This window comes from Stegodyphus dumicola, chromosome 10, assembly GCF_044657685.1.
Source record: "Stegodyphus dumicola isolate Sdum_Otavi_A_Nest chromosome 10, ASM4465768v1".
NCBI classification, from domain to species: domain Eukaryota; kingdom Metazoa; phylum Arthropoda; class Arachnida; order Araneae; family Eresidae; genus Stegodyphus; species Stegodyphus dumicola.
Genome location: NC_140777.1, coordinates 28,741,131 through 28,765,753, shown reverse-complemented (window position 1 = coordinate 28,765,753; position 24,623 = coordinate 28,741,131). Strand labels below are relative to the sequence as shown.

Sequence of the window (24,623 nt, the reverse complement as noted above, 5' to 3'; positions counted from 1 at the left end):
AAATAAAAAATAATAAATATATTTGAAATATATATGTATGAAATTTATAATAAATGTGACCTGGCAAATGTGTATTTATAATTTGAAATGCAGATATAATTTTGATTTGAATTATTTATATTTATAAGTGACAATTTGTAACATTTAATTTCAGCTCATTTTCTATAGAACTGAATGTTAAAAGACATGCATATGATCCTAATCGTCTTCAGAAACGACTTTCAAATCTTATCGAAACCTTTAATATTGATTTAAGTAAGTACAAAACTTAAATGTCATGTACGTACTTCAAAATTAAAATATTGATCCTTATAAAATATATTTGTTTTATATTATATTTTTAATCTTGCAGAAGAGTGCCCAAATTTATTTCAAATACGAACAGCTGGGGCTATGAATTACCTTTTCCGGAAGAGATATATCGAAGTATGTATTAAGTATAGTAACAAAGTATCGAGTTATAATATGTTTGTATGTTTCTGCAGTTATATAATGTGCTGAAATTCTTTTACTCAGCAAATATATTTTATTTTTTGATCATTTAATGGCAAATAAATTTTGTTAATATATATCCTAATTTTTTTTAATCATATGTGTATGTGAAGGAATCAATTGCAGCAGAACCTTGGGAAGAATTAATAGTGGTATGTGTGATTTACAATATTCTAAATTTAATATTTTATGCACTTTTATGATGTTTTCAGTTGCGTGACTTTCCTGCTTTTTTTTGGTACTACTTGATTTTCACAGCCCCTGCAATAAATGGCCAAATTAAGGAAAAATTTTAAATTTCACGAATTTGGCGAACTGTGCAGTATAATAATGTTTTCTTAAGTTAAGCATTGTAAAAAAGTTTTTGACAAATTATGTAAAAAACGGTATTTTCACTTTCAACCACAGTTTGCTGAATTTGACAAACCACATGATATTGTAACAGTCTTTTTTTCAGTCTAATTTAAAATTTACTAAGGAGTGAGGAATATGCCATATCGTTTTTCTGTGAAAAGGATATATTACCTTGTAATTGAATATACGCAAACGGCCATGAAATGAAACTATGGCTGATCTTTGGAATATGGTAACTAATAGTTTGGCGACATTTTGGAGGCTATAAAGGTTACTACCTAGGACTTTGGTAATGTGAGAAGTACTCAGTTCTGATTACGCATTATTTTGTGTGAGGGAAATGAGAGATCATGAGATATGTCATGTGACATTAATGGACGAATTAAAGTTCTTTAATCGGAAAAGGGGGGGATTTGGAAAACTGTAGTACTATATTATTTTGTATTAAGCTTCATTGTGTGTTGTGTGAAATAGTGGAAGTGTGCGTGCCACGTAATGAAGATTCTGAAGATTAGGTAAGTTAGTATTTTTAATCATTTGAGGATATTATTTTTATGCATTGTTCTAAATGTAAGGAGTAAATAAATTAATATGGTGTTATTGGAAAATTGTTATTAGCAATGATTTAGTTTAAAGTAATTAGGATTGTAATCTAATTTTTATTAATTTAATGCATGTGCTTATTTATATTTTAAGTAGTGTTTTTTAATTTAATTGTATTTTAATTTAATGATCGTGATTTTGTGAGTTATATATTTGTAGTATTTTGGAATATGTTTGCGTAGAATACGTTGAGTATTTTCATGCATTTTCGTGAAATTTTTCTAATTTATGAGAAAAAAGCAGTGTACATGGATATATTAAAGAGTGTGCGCAATGCCATTTTTGTGGAATTCTGGGATTTTTTTTAAGTAAAAATAAGTCGACGTGTACATGGTTTCGTGATATTTTAATTAAATGATAGTTATTTTGTGAATTTTATGTTTGTAGGAATTTGGTATACGTTTCAGTTGAAGTAAACGTGCATGGTAGTAATTTAAATATTTGACACCATTTGTAATGTTTGCGGTATGAATTCGTTGGTGACGTTTATAATATAATAGATAATTTAGAGGTAAAAGTTTTTGGATATTTTATTTATTTTATACATGGAAATGTTCATCTTTGGAAAGGGTATATACTTTTTGTGATCAGGTAATTTCATATATGTTCTTTTTACCGGATTTAAAAATTCACAAAATTTTCATGCATTTTCGTGAAATTTTTCTAATTTATGAGAAAAAATCGGTGTATATGGATATAGTGAAAAGTGTGCGCAATGCCATTTTTGTGCAATTGTGGAATTTTAAGTAAAAATAAGAAAATGTGTACATGGTTTAGTGATATTTATATTAAATGATAGTTATTTTGTGAATTTTATGTTTGTAGGAATTTGGTATACGTTTCAGTAGAAGTAAACATGTATGGAAATAATTTAAATATTTGACACTAAGTATTTGTAACCATTTGTAATGTTTGCGGTATGAATTCGTTGGTGATGTTTATAATATAATAGATAATTTAGAGGTAAAAGTTTTTGGATATTTTATTTATTTTATACGTGGAAATGTTCATCCTTGGAAAAGGTATATACTTTTTTGCGATCAGGTAATTTCATATACAGTCAAAAGTCGTTAATTCGGACACCCATAATCCGGAATGATCTATAATCCGGACCTCAAAGCTAAAATCTTTCTGCACATGCGCCACGTTGACGCATACGCATAGGCGTTTTTACGCATGCGCGTAAGACATTTACGACTGCGCATATGCGTCTGCGCAAGCGTAGAATATGTTTTTGCGTGCGCGTTTAATGTATGATGGACGGTATAAGCTAAAATTATCTATTTCAGTTAATGTTGATGATTGCGTTGTTCCTTAATCTTCGAATTGGATCCAGCTTATTATTTTTTGCAGACTGTAAGAGCAATTTTATAAAAGTAAGCTTGAACTTTCGATTATGTCAAATAGAATTTCTGATGCTGGAGCTCCCAAAGGATCTAGAAAACGAAAGTATGTTTCGATGTCCATCAAACAAAAAAACGAATTGCTACAAAAAATGGATAAAGGCATATCCTTTGTTTATCTAACTGTTCCGAAATCTGTTTATCAATTTCACGCTGCTCTGCAGGGGGGGACGTCGCAGCGCGCAATGAACTGGAAGTTGATCTGTCAGCACTATCGTTATCTTCAGTGTAGATGTTTTTATTTTATTCGGCTTATAATTCCTTACTAAATGTAGTATTTAATCACGATGTACTCCGTCTTCGATATAATTTAAATCAGATTCCTCGTCATTATAAATATCACGAATACAAATCAAATAGTTTTCTGGTTCAATTTTATAATTTTGGCTATGCGCAAGATATGCTTTGCGCATGCGCGCGTTGAAAGAAATGTTTAATAAAGTAAACAAATAAATATTAAGCTTCTTTTTTTGTAAATTTTGATACACTTTAGATCATAATTGCTGATTATTTTATAAATTACGGTTTCATATTTTTAATTTTATAATTTCTGTATGCCATCTTACCAGATTTAAACTGATGATCTATAATTCGGAAAAATCGATAATCCGGAATCGCCAAAGTCCTGACGAGTCCGGATTAAAGACTTTTGACTGTATGTGCTTTTTACCGAGTTTAAAGATTCACAGAATTTTTTTGCATTTTCGTGCAGATTTTTGTAATTTATGAGAAAATAGCAGTGTAGATGGATAAAGTTAAGAGTGTGTGCAATGCCATTTTTGTGCAATTTTGGGATTTTTTTTTAAGTAAAAATAAGTTGACGTGTAAATGGTTTATGTGTATGTTCTATTCTGAAAAACGCACAAGGAGTTTGCGATTGTGCACTTTTTCACAATTTTGCAGTCAATATTTGTCATGATTAAGCAGTTTTGTTACATAAAATTTCTAGCATAAGTGTAATTCGGCTAGTAGATTGTCGGGAAAAGTGTTCAGTAAATAAAAAGAAAAGAAACATGTCTTTACTTCATGAAGACAAAATGGCGGCGAAAAAAAAATAGAGGGTTGCTGTAGCAGAGTTGGTCGCCAAATTTTCGCCAAAAAATCGCCAATTTACCATAACCCAAAGATCAACCAAAACTATATGTAAACAAAAGTATGTGGAGGTGCAACATGAAACATTGTAAACAAAAAATTCTATCTGACAACTGGCTTAGTGGTTCCACAATACCGATGCTAACAGCGTTGCATTTCACCCACTGTTGGGCAGATCTAAAGTCACTTGAGTGGTGCGATAAACAGCTCAACATCTCTCAAAATACCATGATTGATTGAAACAATTTTATGAGAGAGGTTTCTTCACTAGATTTACTTTAACAACCTAAAGGACGTAGAGTGGCCTTTGGAAAAATAGTCGAAATTGACAAGAGTTGCTTGTGTGGTGAAAAAACAATGCTGGCGAGGTATTTCTACAACTGTGTATATATTTGGCAGGTTATGCCATGAAAGTGGCAAGCACTTTCTTGTTCGAGTTCCAAATCGGGGTATCAACAGTTGTAAACTTTGTTGTGGAAATGTTGACACTATATTCAGATTGCTGGTGAACCTATAAAACAGGCGAACTTGAATAGACTAGTTACAGCCATTTAACTAGGAATCACAGGTTTAATTTTGAACAACAGGTCCTCACACCCATGTGTGGAAAGATTGTGGGTTTCTGTTAAATAGTGAAATAAAAACCAAAGAGGTATGCCTCAACATCATCTAGAGTTGTATCTTTCTGAAATCATGTCATGAAAATTTTTTGATAAAAATAAGCCGCCATTGATGCAATATTAAAATTAATCATGGAAATATGGCAGCCACAAATTACATGCGAGTAGTTTAAACTTGACGATAATCTTGGCGCCATTTTGATAATGGGAGCTGTGAAAAATCAAGTAGAACTTTTATTTATATGCAGTTCTAAATTGACAAAAGTATTGTTTTTTTAGGGTATTCTTGAAGACAATACAGTACTTCAGAAAGAACTTTTGATTAAATTAGTATGCATTAGTGATAATGCCACTGCATTAAAATTAGCTAAGATTTTTAATTTAAATAGAAATGATTGGCCAAGCATCTTACAGAATGTTACAGTATCTGACTCTGAGTAAGTTATGTGTATATAAGTACATTATGTAAATGCATATATTATATGTAATAATTGTAACAGAATTCTTAAATTAATTTGTAGTAAAGTTAAATGATAATTTTAGATTTTTTTTGTCACTTATTTATGTCACTCAATACTTTTTCCTCAGAATTTTCTGTCCGTATGTCTTACTTTATAACATCCCCCCCCACTGGGAAAAAAGTTTTATAAAATATTTTTTAAAGGCAGCTTTATGTCTCTGAAATACTACATTACATTAATTTGATATAACTAAGTATAATTATTTATATTAAATTAGTGTAAATGACATGATTATGTGTTACATAGCTCATGCAATTATTATAAAAAATTGAATTTTCAAACATTTAAAACTGTACATTGAATGAAACTGCCAGATCAAGAATAGATAATATAATAATTTCCAGTATTTTTCTTATTTAATTTTTATCTTTATATCCTGTATGCTGATAAGCATACTGATAATCCAATATAGATGATGCATAATATTATTTATGCAAAATAGGTATTGAAATATTTTGAATGAAATATATTGAAGATTTTGAAGTGTTTTTAATGTTGGTTTTAAGAAAGTTACTGCCTATCACTGATTTAGGTTCATAACTTTTCTATGATATATATATGCATCTCTCTTCTGTATGAAATTTTGAATGCTTTTCAAAATTTCTATTTTAAGTTGTTGAATGAAAAGGCTGGGATATTTATTTACATTTGTTTTCTTTTTTTTTTAAGGGAGATTGAATCAAATGTTTCTATGAACCATGAGTCTCCATCCATTTCTGCTTCACCATATCTTACATTGAGACTCACCAATTCAGATATTCATATAGTTGATACTCCGGACAAATTTTTAGACGCAGTTGCTGATATATCAGAAGTGAGTATTCGTACTTTTCTTAATGCTGTCACTAATGTAGTATGCATTAAAGAACTAAAATGTTACAGCCATTTTCACATTATCTAAATGGAAAGCAACTGGAGACAAACAGTAGCATATGTTAACCTTATGGGATGCCTACTGAATTCTATTAATCAGTATTTTTTTCCCAGTAAATAACTGAAACCTGAGTATTGTTGATCAGTGTTCAGGTTTCTTATGTTTAAGGAAGGCAGTAGGCTAAAATAAGAAAGAATTATATAGCTAAAACTGAGTACAAGTAATTAATGTTTGGCAGTTTGTTTCAGCAAAGCACTTACACTGATTGTACACATCTTTGTTGCAGTTGGAGTGTACATTCAGTATTGCCTTCTGATGCTGCAATTTAATAAAATGAAAACTGAATGATGTGAAGATGTCAAGGATTCTATTCCTGGGAACAGGAGTTGTGTGTTCTTTTGCATATACAGTCAAAAGTCGTTAATTCGGACACCCATAATCCAAACCTCAAAGCTACAAACTTTCTGCACATGCGTTGCTTTGACGCATGTGCATAAGACCTTTACGGCTGCGAATATGCGTGTGTGCTTGCGCAAAATACGTTTACGAGTGTGCATTTAATGTATAATAATATAATGTTTGTAGCTTTGAGGATGGTATAAACTAAGCTAAAATTATCTAATTATTTATTTCAATGTTGCAGATTGAGTTGTTCCTTAATCTTCGAATTGGATCCGGCTTATTATTTTTTGCAGACTGTTAGAGCAATTTTATAAAAGTAAGCTTGAACTTTCGATTACGTCAAATATAATTTCTGATATATATTTACTAATATGTAAAGGATCTACAAAGCGAAAGTATGTTTCGAAGTCCATTAAACAAAGAGTGAAATTGCTGCAAAAAATGGATAAACACATATCCTTTGTTTATCTAAACTTTAATGTTTGTTTATCTAAACTTTGTTTATCTTTAACGCCGCAGTGCACAATGAATTGGAAGTTGATCTGTCAGCACAATCCTTATCTTCAGGGCAGATGTTTTTATTTTATTTGGCTTATAATTCCTTACTAAATGTAGTATTTCATCTTGATATACTCAGTCTTTGATATGATTTAAATCAAATTCCTCATCATTTTAATTCGCTTCCGATAGCGAAGAAAGTGACAGAGGTTATTGAAAACGAAAAAATTTCGATTGACAAATTAGTCGGTAGACACAGCAATTATAGGACTTGAACAGCGGAACTTTGTAACTGAACAAGAAATTAAGTCTGTGTATAGAATTAAAGAGAAAGTATTATCACATAAAAAACGAAGCAACTTAAAACAACTTACATTGAAAGAAATGTTTAATAAAGTAAACAAATAAATATTAAGCTTTTTTTTTTTGTAAATTTTGATACCCTTTAGATCATAATTGTTCTTTATTTCATAAATTTAGGTTTCATGTTTTTAATTTTATGATTTCTGCATGCCAACTTACCAGATTTAAACTGATGATCTATAATTCGGGAAAATCGATAATCCAGAATCACCGAAGTCCCGACAAGTCCAGATTAACGACTTTTGACTGTACAATGCATCTAACCCTGTTGGGAATGGATCTGCAATGTTGCTGTCCACTTCAAGTGCCTTTGTACACCTAATAGTTGAGAGATGAAAGTATGTAGTGAACTTTAAAGCTGGCTTCATTAAGGGTTTGGTAAAAGATCAAAGGAATTTTATTTTTTGTTGTACTGTGGATGCTTAGTAAAATAAAAACTAACGTAAGAAGAAGCACTCAACTGTGAGCAACATTCTACTTGAAAGTTGTTCCATTTGTTCATTTTTAGAAAAATTATTCATTTGTCACTTGCATAAATATCATATTAGGTTATATATGTTCATTCATGAGAATAATATGCTTGTTTGAAATGCCATCTTTGAGAATGATGTGCCCTGCCATGTCTGATGATGTGATTTATGAACTGTTCATAAAGCATGAGAAGGAGTTTATCCAAAGTTTCCAGATATGAATGCAAATGCACTTCTGTAGATAGTATTTTAGAACAGCAAGCCTGGTAAATGTAGTATGTAATTTAAGGAAATTAAAGGATTTATTTGCAAAAGTGATGTATTATTTGTATTCATTTTTTTAAAAGTTATAAAGGATCTTATGTTAATTAAAGAGTTATGTTTTAAGTCTTTACTATAACTTCTGCTTTCTGGAATCCTCACCAGAATGCAAATTAGGCTGTGTATATAAGCTGAGGATTTTGATTTAGGTGACAGCTTCTGACAATCATGTCTTGCTGTCAATATTTTTTCCCAGCTCTACTTAAAATTTATATTTTGGTTTTCACATTTCCGTTAGTTACTGTCTTAAGTACATATTTGTAAGATATCTGAGGCAGCTTATTTCTAATCTATTTAATGTGTAGTCTTAAACTACATTATCAACACTGAAATTAATTGTCTGTTATATAATTTAAATATCCACAAGTGGTGGAAGTTTGGTCTTTAGTACAAGTTGTGCCTGTTCTATTACATTAAAATTAAAATAAAAAAAGTTACTTTAACATTTTTCGGTATTGTGCGAATTGTTTAAGACATAGCAATAATTTTCTATTGTTTAGTAGGGTCTGCAAAACGTATGCTTCCAGATACAATAGCAACCCTCAAATTCTTATAATGTTATACATCACTAGTTGGACTGTTTTGATGGCACATAGTGCCAGAACAATATTTTGGCAGAATAATTTCACATTGGGCAGGTCTTAATCTTTTGGCTTTCCAATATATATGCCATCTTTCATTTTTAATTTAATGTTTCCATTCAAAAATTAAAATGATTATCTGTTTAAGTACATCAAAATGTTGTAGCTTTTCAGTTGGTAGCCTGATTTTCGCATATAATTTAGTGTTTTCTGTATTTGCAACTACAAGGATATTTGAAGATTAAAATTATGCTATTAACTTAATCTGTTTTCTGCAGTTTATGTTAAAATGATTAACTAATGAAGATAAAAATTATTGCAGTACTATAGGATGACTTTAAAAGTGTATTATTTTATAATATATTTTACATATAGAATTTTATCAGCATATTAATCAAATAATCATGTTGTAATTGCACTGAATTATTTGCAATATAAAAAATTTTAAAAAACGGAAAGGTTTTCATGAAATAACTTTTTTTTTTTTTTTAAACTCATAAAATCATTAATAAACTAAAAGGAGAAAAATGATTTATCAGATAGTTTAAAGGGGATATGGGGATTAAATAATTGTCTTTAAAATAATTTAATCTGCAATCTTATATCACAAATAATAAAATCGTGGTGCACTGTTGTTAAATTTCTAAAGATAATGTTAATACTTTTGTCAGTGTGATTTGATTGCTCAGTTTCATTATATAGGTGCCTATGCTTTTGTTATTAGTGATATATAATTATAAATGAATTTTTGTGATGAGAATTATTTAAACTCTTGTTCCCATTAAAATGTATGATTTCTTTTTTCCTTTTAGTTCCTTAATGACTTTATGAATTTTAAATAAAAGCCTTATTTTATGTAAAAAAATAATCTCAATGACACATTATTAATCAACAATTTTAAACAATGACTAATCATGTTTTTACTTCCAACAGTTCTTTTACATCAAATTGTCTAAAAAAAATCCAACAGTTTTGCCCAAAAAATTAGAAATTATTTTTAAAATCTCATAAATATCATTTAAAAGTTTTTTTTGTTTTGTTTTTTGTTTTGATGTTGCAATAAAATTTTGAGAGTTCTGGTTTGTTTATTAAATAAAGATATATGTGAAAAATCAACCTTAAACTTCAAAAAATCTAAATCAAATTTTGAAAAATCCACTTCGCACATTGTATCAAAAGCTTACAATTTATATTAATTTTGAGCACTGAATTTGGTTTACATTACGTTGGTAATGCCATAATAATAATAGTATTTTTGCAAGCAACTGATAAAGAGAAATAATAATAGGGATTTTAACTTGTATGAAAATTTGTTCAAGACAGTGCGCTAAAGTTAAAAATGGTAGTTAAGTCTTTTGTGTTTGTAACAGAATTCAGAAGCTGTAGAATACTGCAATGCCAAGAAAATTAATAAATGGTATCATCATTTAAATTATTATTTAACATAGGGATTTTAATTTGTTGTGTGGCATGGGAATCTTGTTTAGTTGTAAATTTGTACCTTATAACTCATGTAACTTTGTATGCAAGTAATGATTACCGAATGACTAATTAACGAAAGCTGGGAATTGCTGTTTTAAAACCACGCTTTCTTTGAAGCTGGATTTCACCTTTTGCTACTGTTTTCTTCTATTGCACTAGTTTTTATTGGTTGTGAATGGACTATATTTAGAATATATTGTTATCAGACTACTTTGCTACTTTCGAATATCACATAATTACCTATACTAGTCTAAATATCATCTTCAGATTGCTGAATGTTGTATCTTTGAACTATATGTAAAGCAATTTTGTGTGATAGCTATCTTTTGTATAAATAACTTCGATGGTACAGTTATGTTAATGGAATCCTGTCACTTTTATAGTACATTATATTTAATGGATAGTGACCTCTCAACAGGATTTTGTTAGCTGCTTGCTTCAGTAATCTCAGAGGAATATTGATGAAATCTGTACTTTTGTAAAGCTTTTGTGATAGCATAACTTATGTCAGTTAGGAATTTTATTATTAGAAATGCAGAACACTTGACTTAACCAATAAAAGACATGATTTGGTATATGTTTGACTTTTTACTGCAATTTATAAAATCTTTTGTTATGGGTTTTATTTGACTGTATTATTCAAGTATCGCAGAAAAAGAAATAAAGGGGGTTGTCTGCTTGAGTTGCATCCTAGTTTTAATTAAGAGCATCTTGGGATGGAATCCAGGGATTTTAAGTGTCTCTTCTATTAATATTGATCCCTTGAGAGAATTTTTGGACAAATTTTTCTGCAGTCAAAAAACATTACAGTCACAAACGTGTGTGAATTACTTTCAGAATTGAAATCCAGACCATCAGCATACTAGCCAGTTTTTGCAATTTCCATATTGGCAAAGGTGGTAAATCTTGTATTATTATCACACCATAACAACCATTCAGTTTGAGAAAATATTGAATGTACTAGGTTGTTCAATAAGTTTGCGGAACGGAAATGAAGAAACCAATTTTTATTTGTAAAAATGACTTTATTTTTCAATGTAGTTTCCCTCAACTTCAATATTGTTATTCCAACGGTCTTCTGATTTATGGATCCCTTGACTTTAGTGGTTTTTCAGCAGCTCTGCAAAATATCCCTCCATGGCAGCTATTACCTCTTCATTTGAAGAAAATCGTTTTCCACGGAGATATTTTTTGAGGTGGGGGAAGAGCCAGAAGTCGGAGGGAGCTAAATCTGGCAAATAGACTGGATGTTGCAACAATTCGTACTTCAATTCAGTTATTTTAGCAATAGTTTTTTGAGCTGTGTGCGCAGGTGCGTTATCTTGGTGGAAAATGATTTCTTCTTCTGTAATCCGGGTCTTCTTTCACGAATTTTTTCGTCTAACTGATTCAAAAGGTTACAATAATAATCCAAATGAATTGTTTTGCCAGTGTGAAGGTAATCAATAAACAAAATTCCTTTCGCATCCCAAAAAACTGATGCTAACACCTTCTTGGCTGATTTTTCCACACAAACTCCCTTCGGCGCCGAAGAGCCGGTTTCACACCACTTCTTAGCCTCCTGTTTTGATTCAGGATCATGATGGTAGACCGAAGTCTCATCCACCGTGTTAAATCGATGTATAAAGTCGCTTTTATTCTTCTTAAAATGCTCCAAATTTTGCTGGCAAATTCGCATCTGAATGTGTTTTTGCTCCATCGTTAGAGAATGCGGCACCCATTTGCACAGAGTTTTTTTAAACCCAAATTAACACTCAAAATATTGCTCACTGTGCACAATGAAATGCCTAAAGCCTCTGTTAAATCTCTTTCAGTCAATCGATGATCTTCCAATACTATATCTTGTATTTTTCCGATGATTTCCGGTGTTGATGCAGTTTTTGGACGTCCCTCTCGCGGATCATCTTCAAGGCTGGTATGACCACTTTTGAATAAACTAGCCCACTTGCAAACCATTGTTTTTAAAGGAGCAGATTCACCCAACACATTCACCATTTCGGTATGAATTTCCATTGCCTTTAAACCTTTCTTTACAAAGAATTTGATTTGATAACTGCAAGTTGCTCAATTTTATCCATACCTGAAAAAAGGCACAACACGTTAGATATAAAGGGCGGTTAAACAATGAATAAATTAACAGATCAAAACAAAACTTTTGATGTGTTCCTAAGAAAGAACAAATATGAAAATGGCGTCGAACTTTTAGGTCTAATATTTACCAATAGATGGCGCTTAGTGAACTTATTAAACAACCTTGTATGCCATTAAATTTTATTTCTGGATCTGCAAGACCAATTTTTGTGCTTCTGAAGAAAAAAAAAAAAATTTTCAGCGAGTGATGATGACCATGACCATTATGCATCAGTAACTGAGTCTTCAGATTTATCTTAATTATCACTATAATGTAAAATGATTTTAATGATTATGATAATTATGTAAGAAGCTATCATCATATTTTCTTATCTGTGCTTCTGTGATATATGTTTAGCACATCCATTTAGCAAACTGGAAGATATGTGGCTCGAATTCTAGTAAGAGCATATTTGATTTTTCATATTTTCTGCCTTTAAAAAGTCTATTGTGTCTCTGCATAAATGTGGTTGGTTCATTAGGTCTACTATCTTTTTTCTAGTCATCCTAAAAGTGGGAGAGAATAGGAGTAATTACTGCAATGCTCCATACATTCTCTGGTGATATAAATGGTTAGCTCATTCAGCTAGCAAGTTGGAAGATTTGTGGTTCAAATCCCAACAAGGCTGTAATTGATTTATCTTATTTCTTGTTATCTACAGTGACACTTGAAATAAAATGTAGTGGATGACAAATTGGATTTGGCTGCCTTCTCTGATTTTTAAGTGAGGGAAGAATGTATGGAATTATTGAATTTCCCCATGTGGCCTGTTGTGATATAAATGGTTTAAATGTCTGGGTTGCAAATGAAAATTAATGGTATGAATGACAGCAAGGACATAGATGATGTCCCAAATTTTTCTCGCTGTGAAAAATCTATATCAATAATTTTAATGAACCACATTATAAGTGTAGAAATAACATGAAGCCTTAAGCTATGAAGATACCTCAAGCAAAGAATACTGTTGGAAGAAATTGGGGATTATCTTAAAGAAAATATCCCCATGCTCTTGTTCAGAGTTCAATGCTGTAATCAATTGATATTTTCCATTTCGACTGAAATGATGCTGCACAACCTTCTGTAGATTTACTGAATTTTAATTGCAGTATTAAAACATGCTGATTGCCTTTTGTTTGGATTATAAACTCTACAGTTATTAATTATTATTAATGAAAAGTATCTTTTTTCTCAAGCAGTATGTTAGTAATATTTGTACTTTAATTTCTTATTTAGGTATTTTGAACTAATTAGCATCACATATTTTGAAATTTTTCTTATAATAAGAAAAAAGGAGAGGAGTGTTAAAATAAAAACAGCATAATTATATCATAATGAGTCCTTGCATAATGATATCTTAAATATTGTGAAGACCTTATTTTATTCTAACTGATTATTTTTAGTTCGACCTTTCCTTTCCCTCCTGATTTCAGTTTCCTGCTAGAATGTAAATTTTAATGATGTAGTATGCAAATCGAAGTGAGTTTAGAAGCAGCATTTAAGCTGTGGTTTCAAGAGTTTGTGAGTGAATAGTAGCGGAGTAAGTTCAGAGTTTATACTGCATGTTTTGAAATAGCGGTTGTTGGTGTTAGCCACCCTCTTCAGATCATATTGATATTCTAGGCTTATCTTTGCTGTGTGCAGCTAATTTAGCAGTTTAGATAAATAAGGAGTCGGTCGCTTACCCATCTTACCTTATTGTAAATTTATATTTTTATTTTCGGTTTGAGTTACTTAACCACAAGTGGTAGTAATTGAGAGCACCGAGTGAGTGCAATTTTTTGTGTGTTTAGTTCAAATAAAAAGGTTATTTAAACCACCTTCTGCAGGATCAGTTCTTCAAAGACATAGCGAGAATTCGCTACTAGTCATAGGATCTACTGTGAATACTCCCGAAAAGAACACAAAAACTCTACACTATGATTACTGTTTCTGAAAGCACAAGTAAAACATCATTAGTGAATATCACCTCTCTAAGATGACTATTGCCACAGAAGACCAAAAGCACCTAAAGTCATGGATAATAATTTTTGAAAAAAAGGGTCTTTGATTTTGCACATTTCTTCAATTCAAAACATAAATCAGAGAATGTAGACACATTTTTTTTAATAAATGCACATTTCTTTTAGTCATCCTATTTGCTAACTCAAAATTTCCATCATATAGTCATATTTGGTGTTAAATTCTATCTCGAGGAAGCACTCTAAGAAATTTCTACTTGCATTTCAACTAAACTACCTGTGAGAACCATTTAGTTATCTCACTTTCTGTATATTCATTTCCATTCAGGACTATAGAAATGAAGCTACTCCACCCTCAAAGAACTGCATTTTCAGAATGAATATAGTTTAATTAATTGATAAGTTGCAGTTTTTTGTTTAATATCAAATTATGGATTCATTTTTATTTGTGTTTTTGCCCATTGTGTTGTATTTTGTAAAAAAAAAAATGTTCTGGTAGATTTTTATACTGCAATCTAAGTGAGTTCAGAATGCATTCTGCAAGAAAAGAAATAACTCAAAACAGTTCTCATATATTTTCACATTCATAATTTAAGTTTTTATTAAATTGATTAATGCTATTTGCTAACAGAAGAACAGTTTTTAATGGTTTCTGAAAACTTAAGTTTTGTAAATTATAGAGACATTTGGCTATTTTTGAAGGAGGAGAGACGTAAAAAAAGAGCAATGCCCTCGCCGGGACTCGAACCTCGGACCTCTTGAATACCCACCAAGTGTGCTGGCCATTACACCAGCTAAGAAAGGCATGCTAAGAAAGCGGGAGAAATACCTTATACATTTTGTGAATCATATATTTGATAGTTGAGTAATGTCCACTAAATTGGGTATATTGCATTTAATGTATTGTTAATATGAAGTAAAAACATTTCTTTAAATTTTCAATAAAGATTGTGTTAAAAATGTGCTATTCATGTTGTTGCTTTTCCTGCATATTCTGATGAAGTCGGACAAGGTCCAAAAGACCATTGACTCTGGCAAAGTCCAGCAGAAGGAGAGGATCAGTATAAATATCCAAGAGAGGTCCAAATAGTTCAATATATGTTCAGTAGAACCTGATGTTCTTGGCACTTAATGCATGTGAAGAAGATTTTCATGTCCTCCTTGAAAGAGAGGCACTTAATGTGACCCACTGGCAATACATGAGAGCTCAGTCTGGTAGCTCCTGTCACACTCAAGTTTTAGAGTCCAAATTAGGCTTGCTTGCCACGTACCAGTGATTGGGGGGGGGCACAAGCCATTCTGCCATGATTTGTGATTTTTTCAAAGTTCTAGATAGGTGAGGGTAGAAGAGGAGAGAGTTAAAAGACAACAGCCCTCCTTTTCTAATTTGTCCGCCATTTCGTTGCCGTAAAGATCTACATGAGAGCGGATCCACTGTAACTGGAGTTGCCTTGTATGGTAAATAAGAAACTAGATATTTTGAAGAAAAAGTATTTAAGGGTTACTTTTTATAAAAAATAAATTGTTTTACCCCACACTAATTTACTATACTTTTTAGTGATTGGAAATAATTACCTTTATTGAAAGTGGAACATGTGAGTGTATGTTTAAGCACTACCTTTCATTATTATATTTCTCTTATTTACATGTGCATAGTAATTTGTCTTGATTAAATAAAAACATTTGACCAAAACGCTTAGTTTTTTTTAAAAAGGTTTCAGCATTTATAGAGCTTAATGAAATCAGCTTTTACTTCAGGGGCTCCTTTTTTTTTTTTTTTACTACACAAAACAAATATTATATAACTTAAAAAAAAAAAAAATCTACTCTAAACATGCCAAGCACAGATTTCTGAAAAGAAAATAAGAGAAGGGAGCAAGAAAAATAATTTGATTCTGTAGAAGCTGAAACTTCCTTTTTAATTAAAAGAAAATTTGTTTCATTCAGATAGCGATAGTTCTTATTTTTTACTTCATATTTTCGTTCCTCAGACAATCTATTATTTTGCACACCAAGGGAAGTTCTCATAAATTTAATAATATAGTACAAAGTCCATAATCCAGACTCGTCGGGACTTCGGCGATTCCGGATTAGGGGTTTTTCTGGTTTATAGATCATCAATTTAAATCTGGTAAGATGGCATGCAGAAATTGTACAATTAAAAATATGAAACCGTAATTTGTGAAATAAAGAGCAATTATGATCTAAAGTTTATCAAATTTTACAAAAAAAAAAAAGCTTAATATTTATTTGTTTATGTTATTAAACATTTCTTTCAACGCGCGCATGCGTAAAGCATACGTTACGTGCATGTGTAATGTATGCGCGTGCATTCTTTATGTGCATGCGTAAAGCATACAAAAATATCAGTTTGTGGCTTTAATGGCCAGATTATATATCATTTCAGATAATGGACGTCCAAATTGCGGACTTTGTACTGTATTATATAACTTTTTTTTTCCACGTCAGAAAATAATGACAAATAATATTATTAATACTTATTTTCTGTTTTTTCAACATTCAAAGGAAACCTCTCCTAGATATTTTATTATTTTCATTTCAAGAAGTTACTGAGCTGAAGAAATAGAAAGTGTTGATATATAAGGGAAATATTTGTTGCAAACCTTGTAGGCAAGCGATCCAGTGATATTAAATGTACAGCAACTGTGTTTTAAGTAGTTATATCTTTGCTTTATTAAATAAGCTCGCAAGTCTCCCTGCAGAGTCCATTTATGAGGAAATAATATAATAGTATTTTTTATGCATATGGGCCATATGGGCATTGTTGTTTTTAACATCTCATTATAAATTTATGATTTTTATCCATCAGTGCACGACAAATGGGAGGTTACTACTTTGTACATTAACTGCTTTTTACATCAGTTTCTTCAGATTCTGATTGGTACATCTGTATCCCCTTTGAAATGCTACATTAACATATGTATAATTATCATCACACCTTTCCAAATATTCTCTCGTTCTTCTGTTATTGCTTTTTCAGAATTATGTCCTCCTTCTCAAAGAAGACAAAACCTAAACTACTTGATATATGAAATAGGTAGCTAGAACTGAACGAGATCTATTAGATGTTATTAACTTAACAGCCAGGTGTTCAGTTATTGTTAGTCCAAAGGGGCTTTGTCCCTGAAGAACTATTGTTTTCGTTTTGTGATTTTGCATCGAATCACTATAAATGTCCATTTCACTTTTCAAACTGTTGCCACCAAATGTTGAGTCTTGCATTATATTTGAAGAAATTAAATAATAAAAAATCTGCATAAATGTATGTCTCTTTCTCGCATTGTGATAAAACAATGGTACCTAAAGCCATTGAATTTTGAATGACGTAATCCTCCTATGAATATGGGCATGTGGAAGACCAAATTTGAAATTTGGAATTTGTTTTATTATCGATTTTATATTTTGTAAAACTTTAACGAATTTTTGAGTAAAAAACTCAACAATTTAAAAGCAAGCAATGGCAACACTCTACGGCCAGGGGGGGAAATACCTTTTTATCTCTAGCAGGCACGGAACTGTGTATCGGAAATTCTAAAGATATGCTCATTTTTAAATTATTTTGCGACATTGCTACTGAATAGAATTTTATGGTTTGAGTGCAAAGAACATGATTTTTAATAAATACAAGTATCAAGATGTTGTAGTGAGCTATTGCTATCTCATAAAATCCATAGTTCACCAAAATTCTTTTCTGTTAGTAAAATCTTGAGCCCCAAATTGATTGCTATCAGTTCACTTTTAATAAAAGAATCAAACAAAACAGTGATTTGAATTATGATGATAGTCATTCCCACCCCCCCAAGTGTCTCTAAATATATGCAAGTAGTGGCATTTATATGTTATATAACATGCATGGTCAGCAGTTTTGTTGCTATCTGTGAAGACTTTAATAGCATTTTTGGGAATGGTGCTTGTTGTGTCCAAAGTTAACTGTCTTAGGTAGTCAGTGATAAAACTCTTCTTATCTATAGGAATAGTAAAGTTACAGTGCAAGTGAACTCTGCAGAATCCATCCAATGGATTTAAACAACATTGTAGTAAGTGGGGCTGAACATTGTAAGAAAGTAGGCTCCAAGTCTCAAGTAGGCTAAAAGAGCTGTTTTTCTTTAGTTTTTGCCAGTTTTTCTTCTTATTTAGAAGTTTGTTGAAGTTATTTGGTTTAATTGTATTAGCCATAACTAGAGAGTTTCTTAGAGTATTTAACAAAGCCAGCTAGTCTTCTAGTCTGGAGAGGTTTCAAATTGGCCTCAAAAAGAAGTATTTCTGTAGGGCAGCTGTGCTTTATACCGGTAATGATATGAGCTGCACTTAATTAAACTTTTTCTAATTTCTTTTGATAAAGTAAAGGCACAACAATAAATTGGAAACCCAAACTCCACTGTGGGTCGAATGAGTGCCAAATAAGTAGTTCTGAGGGTAGTTGCTTCAGGTCCCCAGTCCCTATCCGTCATGCATTTAAGAATGTTTTGTCATTTCTTACTTTGTACTAGTGAATATGTTTAATATGGTTGTGGCATGTAAATTCAGAATCAAGAATAAACTTAAGATATTTAGAGTGCTTCCCGTAGATAAGGTTCTGATTATCAAGCCTCAACTTTGGCTAACATATGTTTAGGTGCTTATTTATAGTAAAAAAATTGCTAATCATAAAGCCAACACTTCAATTACTCCTTTTGCGCTACAGCAGTTTTTTGAAAGTGATCTCATTTCTTTTCATAAATTAGCAGCACTACTGAAAAGATTATGCAAATTTAATAAAGTTCCCAAGTATTATTAAATTGGCTTAAATGTAGATTAGTAGATACTTTTTTTTTTAAATATACATATTTTGGGTACCATATTGGCACATTTTAGTTTGTATCTTTACCTATGGCTTGGTATTAGATGTTCCCCCTCAAAATTCTTTTTTAAAGTTTTCTCTGTTTTTTTCAACATTAAATTTCTGTTGCTGGATTTTTTTCTTTGATTTTTGTTAGTTTCATTCCGGAAACCCTCTTACATTAGTACCTTCTGATTATCCACATCCCTACCAAAAAATCATGGAAGATGTATTCATGAGACAAAGCAGTATGTTGTCAAAATAGTTATATGGCAATGCCTGATGTCTCCCAAAAGTATTTATGTGGCAACCCAGGTATGAATATAGGACATGTCAAATTTGTGTGTTTCTGTGATTTTATTAAGCAAATACAGATCACTGCATATATCGGGAAAATGACAGCACATGCAAACACACACTTATGCAAAAAAAAAAAAAAAAAAAAAAAAACCTACAGAAGCATTTCTTAAAAAAGACATTTTTACCAATATTCCTTTTTGTTTAAATTTATTGATTGATTGCTGTTTTATGTATTCTTAGTGGAGTGCCGTTTGGAAAATGGCTGTTGCATTTCACACGTTTTGCAAAAAAATAATTGTTAACGAGTTCTTGAATGCTCTCTAAAGTTGGAAACAAATTAGTAACTTATTGCTGACTTTGGGTTGCAGATATTCAGAAAGTGCTAAAGCCTAAAATAAAAACAGATGTTGAAATGGCTAAGTACATTTATTGCTTCTTAAATGATTAAAGAAAATGCACAGAACTAAAAAAATATGGCAATTAATAAATATTATACTAAACACTTACAGCGGGCTAAAATTAAAAATGGCATTTAGTACTGCTGACTCTCCTTTGGGATGCAATCAATGCTATATGAATTCAGTTAAATATGAGTTTAAATGTTGGTGACAGTGCCTTTTTAGTATTTATTGAGCCATTTTGCACTACCCCATTAGTACTCAACAGAGGGATATAATGCAAGCATTTAGATCAATGAAATAACAAAAATTATTTGCTGTAAAAGGCTCTAAATCCCAAATGGGAAAATGTATTGAAAGGGTGGGGGAAGAAAGTGTGATTAGATGGAAACTGTGGTTGTGCAACCAATAGTTGTAAAGACAGTTATTGCTAGGAAAGATTTCAAACAAATCTGGTGCTGACGGATTATGCCAAAACAGAAAAAGTGCCAAGTCGTATAGCTTTAGGGCTGTAAATAGTTCAGGATATATATGTTTCACAAAAACCATTCCTCTACCAATAAAACAATGCCTTTTGGGGGGGGGGTAAAATTGAATGTATAATGAAATCTAAAATTGTTTGTTGCATGACCCAAGAGTACATGCCATGATTTAACACTTAGCTTTCCTAGTTTGCAGATCCTGACTGCTAAGATGGTCAAGTTAGTACAATTAAACTGAAAATTTTCATTAGAAAACCTGATTTTAACTTGGCAGATTTGCAGTCAACATGAATGATGATCTCAAGAATAAAGTTTTTCCAAGTTTTATACCTTAGTAGAAACTGTCAATAGCCCAAATGCAGTTTAAAAGTATTAAGGGACATTATTGAGTTTAAGCTCCTAACTCAAATACAGTATCTGTTATAAAAGTTACATGTTTGAAAATACATTGAGATGCATCATTTTGGCTTTTAAAATCGAGATATGAAAAAAAAAGGGGCTATATATTGTAGAAAATTAAAAAGTTGTAAAGGAGTAAGCAAGTAAGTAGTAACTTCAGTGGAATATTGATAAAGTTTGTAGTTTCTAATTGAAAGACATTAATAATTCAGAAACAATATTTTTATAATTATTTATTGCTAATATAATATGCATTTTTGTAAATGCAGCCTATTTTTAAAGATCTGTTCTGTTTTGCAAAAGTGTTTTCTAGGAATTTGTTGAATTTTTTTTTTTTTTTTTTTTTTTTTTTATAATAAATGCTCTTAGAAATTTGGCCATATTAAGAAAAAGTTTCTCATTTCTTAGACATTTCTCAACTGATCACATTCAATTGTCTCAACCTTTTGTTTGGTTTTGATATAATTTATTCTGAATTATCACCTGCTATTACATTAAATTATTGGAAAATTCTATTTATTTATTTATTTATTTATTTATTTTTGGTATTCATTTAGTTAATCAGTAGTATGTGAAGAATACTTATCTAGTGAGGTACTCTTTGTAGAACTCTATGAAGAAACCTGTTTGTATTCATATCACTGAGAAAGCCAATCTGTTCCATCATCAGAAATCAAACTCAGTAAGAAATAACTGTACATTTAAGTTATTTAGGCCATGATAGTTGTATGGTATGGAATACACATTTATTTGTAACACATTTTAGTAAATCAACTTTTATTCTTTCATCTTTCTTGTTCTTATAAAATGTATTTTGCACATATTGTCGTGGATCTTTAAATGCATAAGTTACCCCAAATTGTTTTTTATTCATTTTTTAAAACTATAATATTCATTAAAAATTTTTATAAAGCAATTCAAAATTTTAAGTAAAAATAATATTTGATCTTTGATTTTTTTTCCCTTTTATCTTTTAGAATTATAATGTTGTAGGAATAGATGCTGAATGGAAGCCAAACTTGGGTGTTTTAAAAGAAAAGTGAGTATTTTATCATTTTGCATAATAATCTTCTAACTGCTAAGGATATTTGCAGAAAAGTTGTAAATAACTATTGTTTCAAGAGATAAGTTGGATAATTCTCAGTCGCTGATTTTCCACAGTAAAGCTGGGTCACATGCCTTTTTTAGAGTATAGCACTTCATAAAAATATGAAAAATCTTAAATTTCTTTGTTGTGGACTGTAACCATGAAATAATGAAACTAATTTCCTTTGTAACTTATCCTTTATTTATTCAGAATCTAACCACTCAATAACAGCAATTCAAAAGTGAAACGAGCATCAATATATCAAAGCATTAGTATTGAGAAAAAAAGCTATATTGGCGCAACACATTGTAAAAAAATTGTTGTTAGGCAGTAATGGTAAAGGAGAAGGTTTTTTGCTTAGCAGATGAAATACTAATTTCAAAACTAATATACATTTTAAGACATTCAAGTTAGATATGTATTCTTAACAATTAAAGATAATATATCAGTTCAACAAGCAAACAAACAAACTGAATTTTAGAATAGAAAAAGCATGCAATATTAATACAAGGAATTATAATACAATTTTACTACTTCAATCATTCGTAGGCAGAATACATATGTTAGGTATTCCACGTTTTATCAGTCCTTGAGGGGTTTTGACAACAGCACAGATTTTACCGTTGCTTCTAGGGGTGGTATCATGGATACAGTCTACTATCTAAGGGCGTAGAGGTAGTTTATCCTCTTTAATTAATACAAGGGTACCTATTTTTAAATTATCCTTCTGAAAGAACCATTTACTTCTCTACTGAAGGTTATGTAGATAATCTCTGGACAATTTCTGCATGTATTCCAAACATTGACCAATTGTTCCAAGCTGTTGACTGTTCCAAATGTTCCAAGTGTTCCAAGCAATACCCATTACCTGCAGTGGTAAATTACAGTTTTTAGAAATTGAAGGATTTTCAAATCCTGTTTCATTCCAAATTTTCAAAAGCTCCTTTAGATTAGTTTGCCATTTTTTCCAATTTATTGCTACCTATTTACCAGAATTTGCTCATGCCAACAGAAGGTTATCATATAAGGATTCATTTAAAATCCTGTATGCTTCTGATGCAAAAGCAAAGTTTAAAGTTATAAAAACATTTAGCAGAAGATTTGTATATCCTTTTCCATAGCCTTGACGTGAGCTAAGTGAACTTCAGTCGCATGATTTGGATTAAATGAATTTTGATAAGCATGAAACTTCGAAAGCATAAGTTGCTTAAGTTTTTCTAAGTTATCGCTGGTAACTTCCAGATTTCTGTGATTACAAACAGATTTGATACGGTTTTCGATCTCCTCCTTGTCCATGATAGGCATGAATCCTAACTTTTAACCTAATGGTGAAAAGAATAATGAAAACATACTTATCGTGAACATCAAGAAGAGACGACAGCAACTGAGGATCAGCTTCAGCAGTTAGAGCAACGTCTTTTTCCCTTTCTTCACAAAATCGCAGGAATAAAGCAACGCTGTAAACAGAAAGAATAATTTCTTTAATAATCAACAGCAACACAAAAGATTAATGGTGGAATCTTCTGTATGAAGCAATAAGCCAGAGCGATGCGAGATACTTATACCTGAAGTAGACATGATGTCATCTCACGGCAGCCAATCAGCTGTCAGCACGACCTCAGCTTTACAGGTGATGTAACATCAAGTTTCGTTTTTGCATCTTAATTAGACTGGAACAGTCCGTTCTTAATACAAACAGAGGCAGTGAAAAAGAAGTAGAAGTAATTACTATATCCCTTTAAAATAAGAACTAAACCTTATGTAAAAGTTAGAATTATTTCAAGGAGGAGAGATGATGCAGAAAAAGTGTTGCAATAGGTCATATTTTCATATGTATTGTTACTGCTAAGAGTAAAGGCCTAGACATCACTCCAGGCGTGACTCTCGTAATTTGACAAATTTTCAGTTTCCCAGATGCAAGTTAATCAAACCATAGAAATCTCTGATAGTGTTGATTGGCTTCCACAATGAAAATTTGTAAGAAAGTCTTTCTGATGTCATCCATGAAGACTATATTTTTTTGAAATTTAAAAGTAGTTAGAAAATATTAGAATACAGATGTCCCTTTAAAAGATTATCATTCAAAGACAAGCTGTTTAGCTCTATGGCCAAAGCATCATAAACTACTCTTAAATTACTCTTAATTTTAATTTCATTGTTATTTTTAATGACAGGATGATATGACAAATAATACATTTTATTTTAAAATATTTCTGTTCAGGATTTATTTCCACTTTAATACCTTTATTTAACTGCTCATTTATAATCCTTTTATATTCTTCATAAAGGGAGAAGTTATGTCTATTCTTTAAACTGAGTAGTCTTTAATTTGTCTTTTTTTTAATCTAAAATTCGTATCTAATTTTGGTAATCAATCTAGTTTCGTATCTTTTACCCTCAAATATTATTTCTGTTTCAAATTGCTTCATAACATCAAAGTGATTCGATGAATTTCACTCAAACTGAGATACAACACCCAAGCTATCAGTTTGTCAAACCTCTTCAATTCTTTATTTATTTGATAGTCATTGAACCCATCATTAATACTCTGTTGTTTACTTTTGTAGCTAGCTATGCTTGAAGGCTGTAGGCAGAAAAGTTACACTTGCATATTTCACTAGGATGACTGTTCATTGATACCTGACCTTGAACTGAAGTTCCAAATAAAGCCTTGATGGCAATTAAATTATTGCTTATCTTTTCACATCCACCTGAATTTATTTCCTAAAAGTGCTCCATTTGTATCAAAACGTTAAGTGGCTTCACACTGTCAGCAAAATATAGGTCGAATTCATCTTAGCAGCATTCTAACACTTCTTGTACTGATCTATCTAGGGTGCAACTCATTATAATTATCCTTCTGGATTGCGATTTCAAAGCATATGCACAAATTCTCTTTTCATATAATTTGAAGTTTTAACTCCACTTATGATTTCAAGGTAAAGGATACAT

General features: G+C 31.0%; 1 protein-coding gene across 4 annotated transcripts in view; it reads left to right on the top strand.

Moving 5' to 3' along the window:
• The window catches only part of LOC118197298 (exonuclease mut-7 homolog), a 120,663-nt gene that overhangs the window by 43,703 nt on the left and 52,337 nt on the right, over window positions 1-24,623 (top strand). For all 4 annotated transcript variants that reach the window (XM_035368790.2, XM_035368789.2, XM_035368792.2 and 1 more), the window contains 6 exons: window positions 155-255; window positions 353-426; window positions 606-644; window positions 4,844-5,001; window positions 5,755-5,899; window positions 21,562-21,623. In XM_035368790.2, the coding sequence (XP_035224681.1) occupies window positions 155-255; window positions 353-426; window positions 606-644; window positions 4,844-5,001; window positions 5,755-5,899; window positions 21,562-21,623 (579 nt within the window). The remainder of the gene's footprint in view (window positions 1-154; window positions 256-352; window positions 427-605; window positions 645-4,843; window positions 5,002-5,754; window positions 5,900-21,561; window positions 21,624-24,623) is intronic.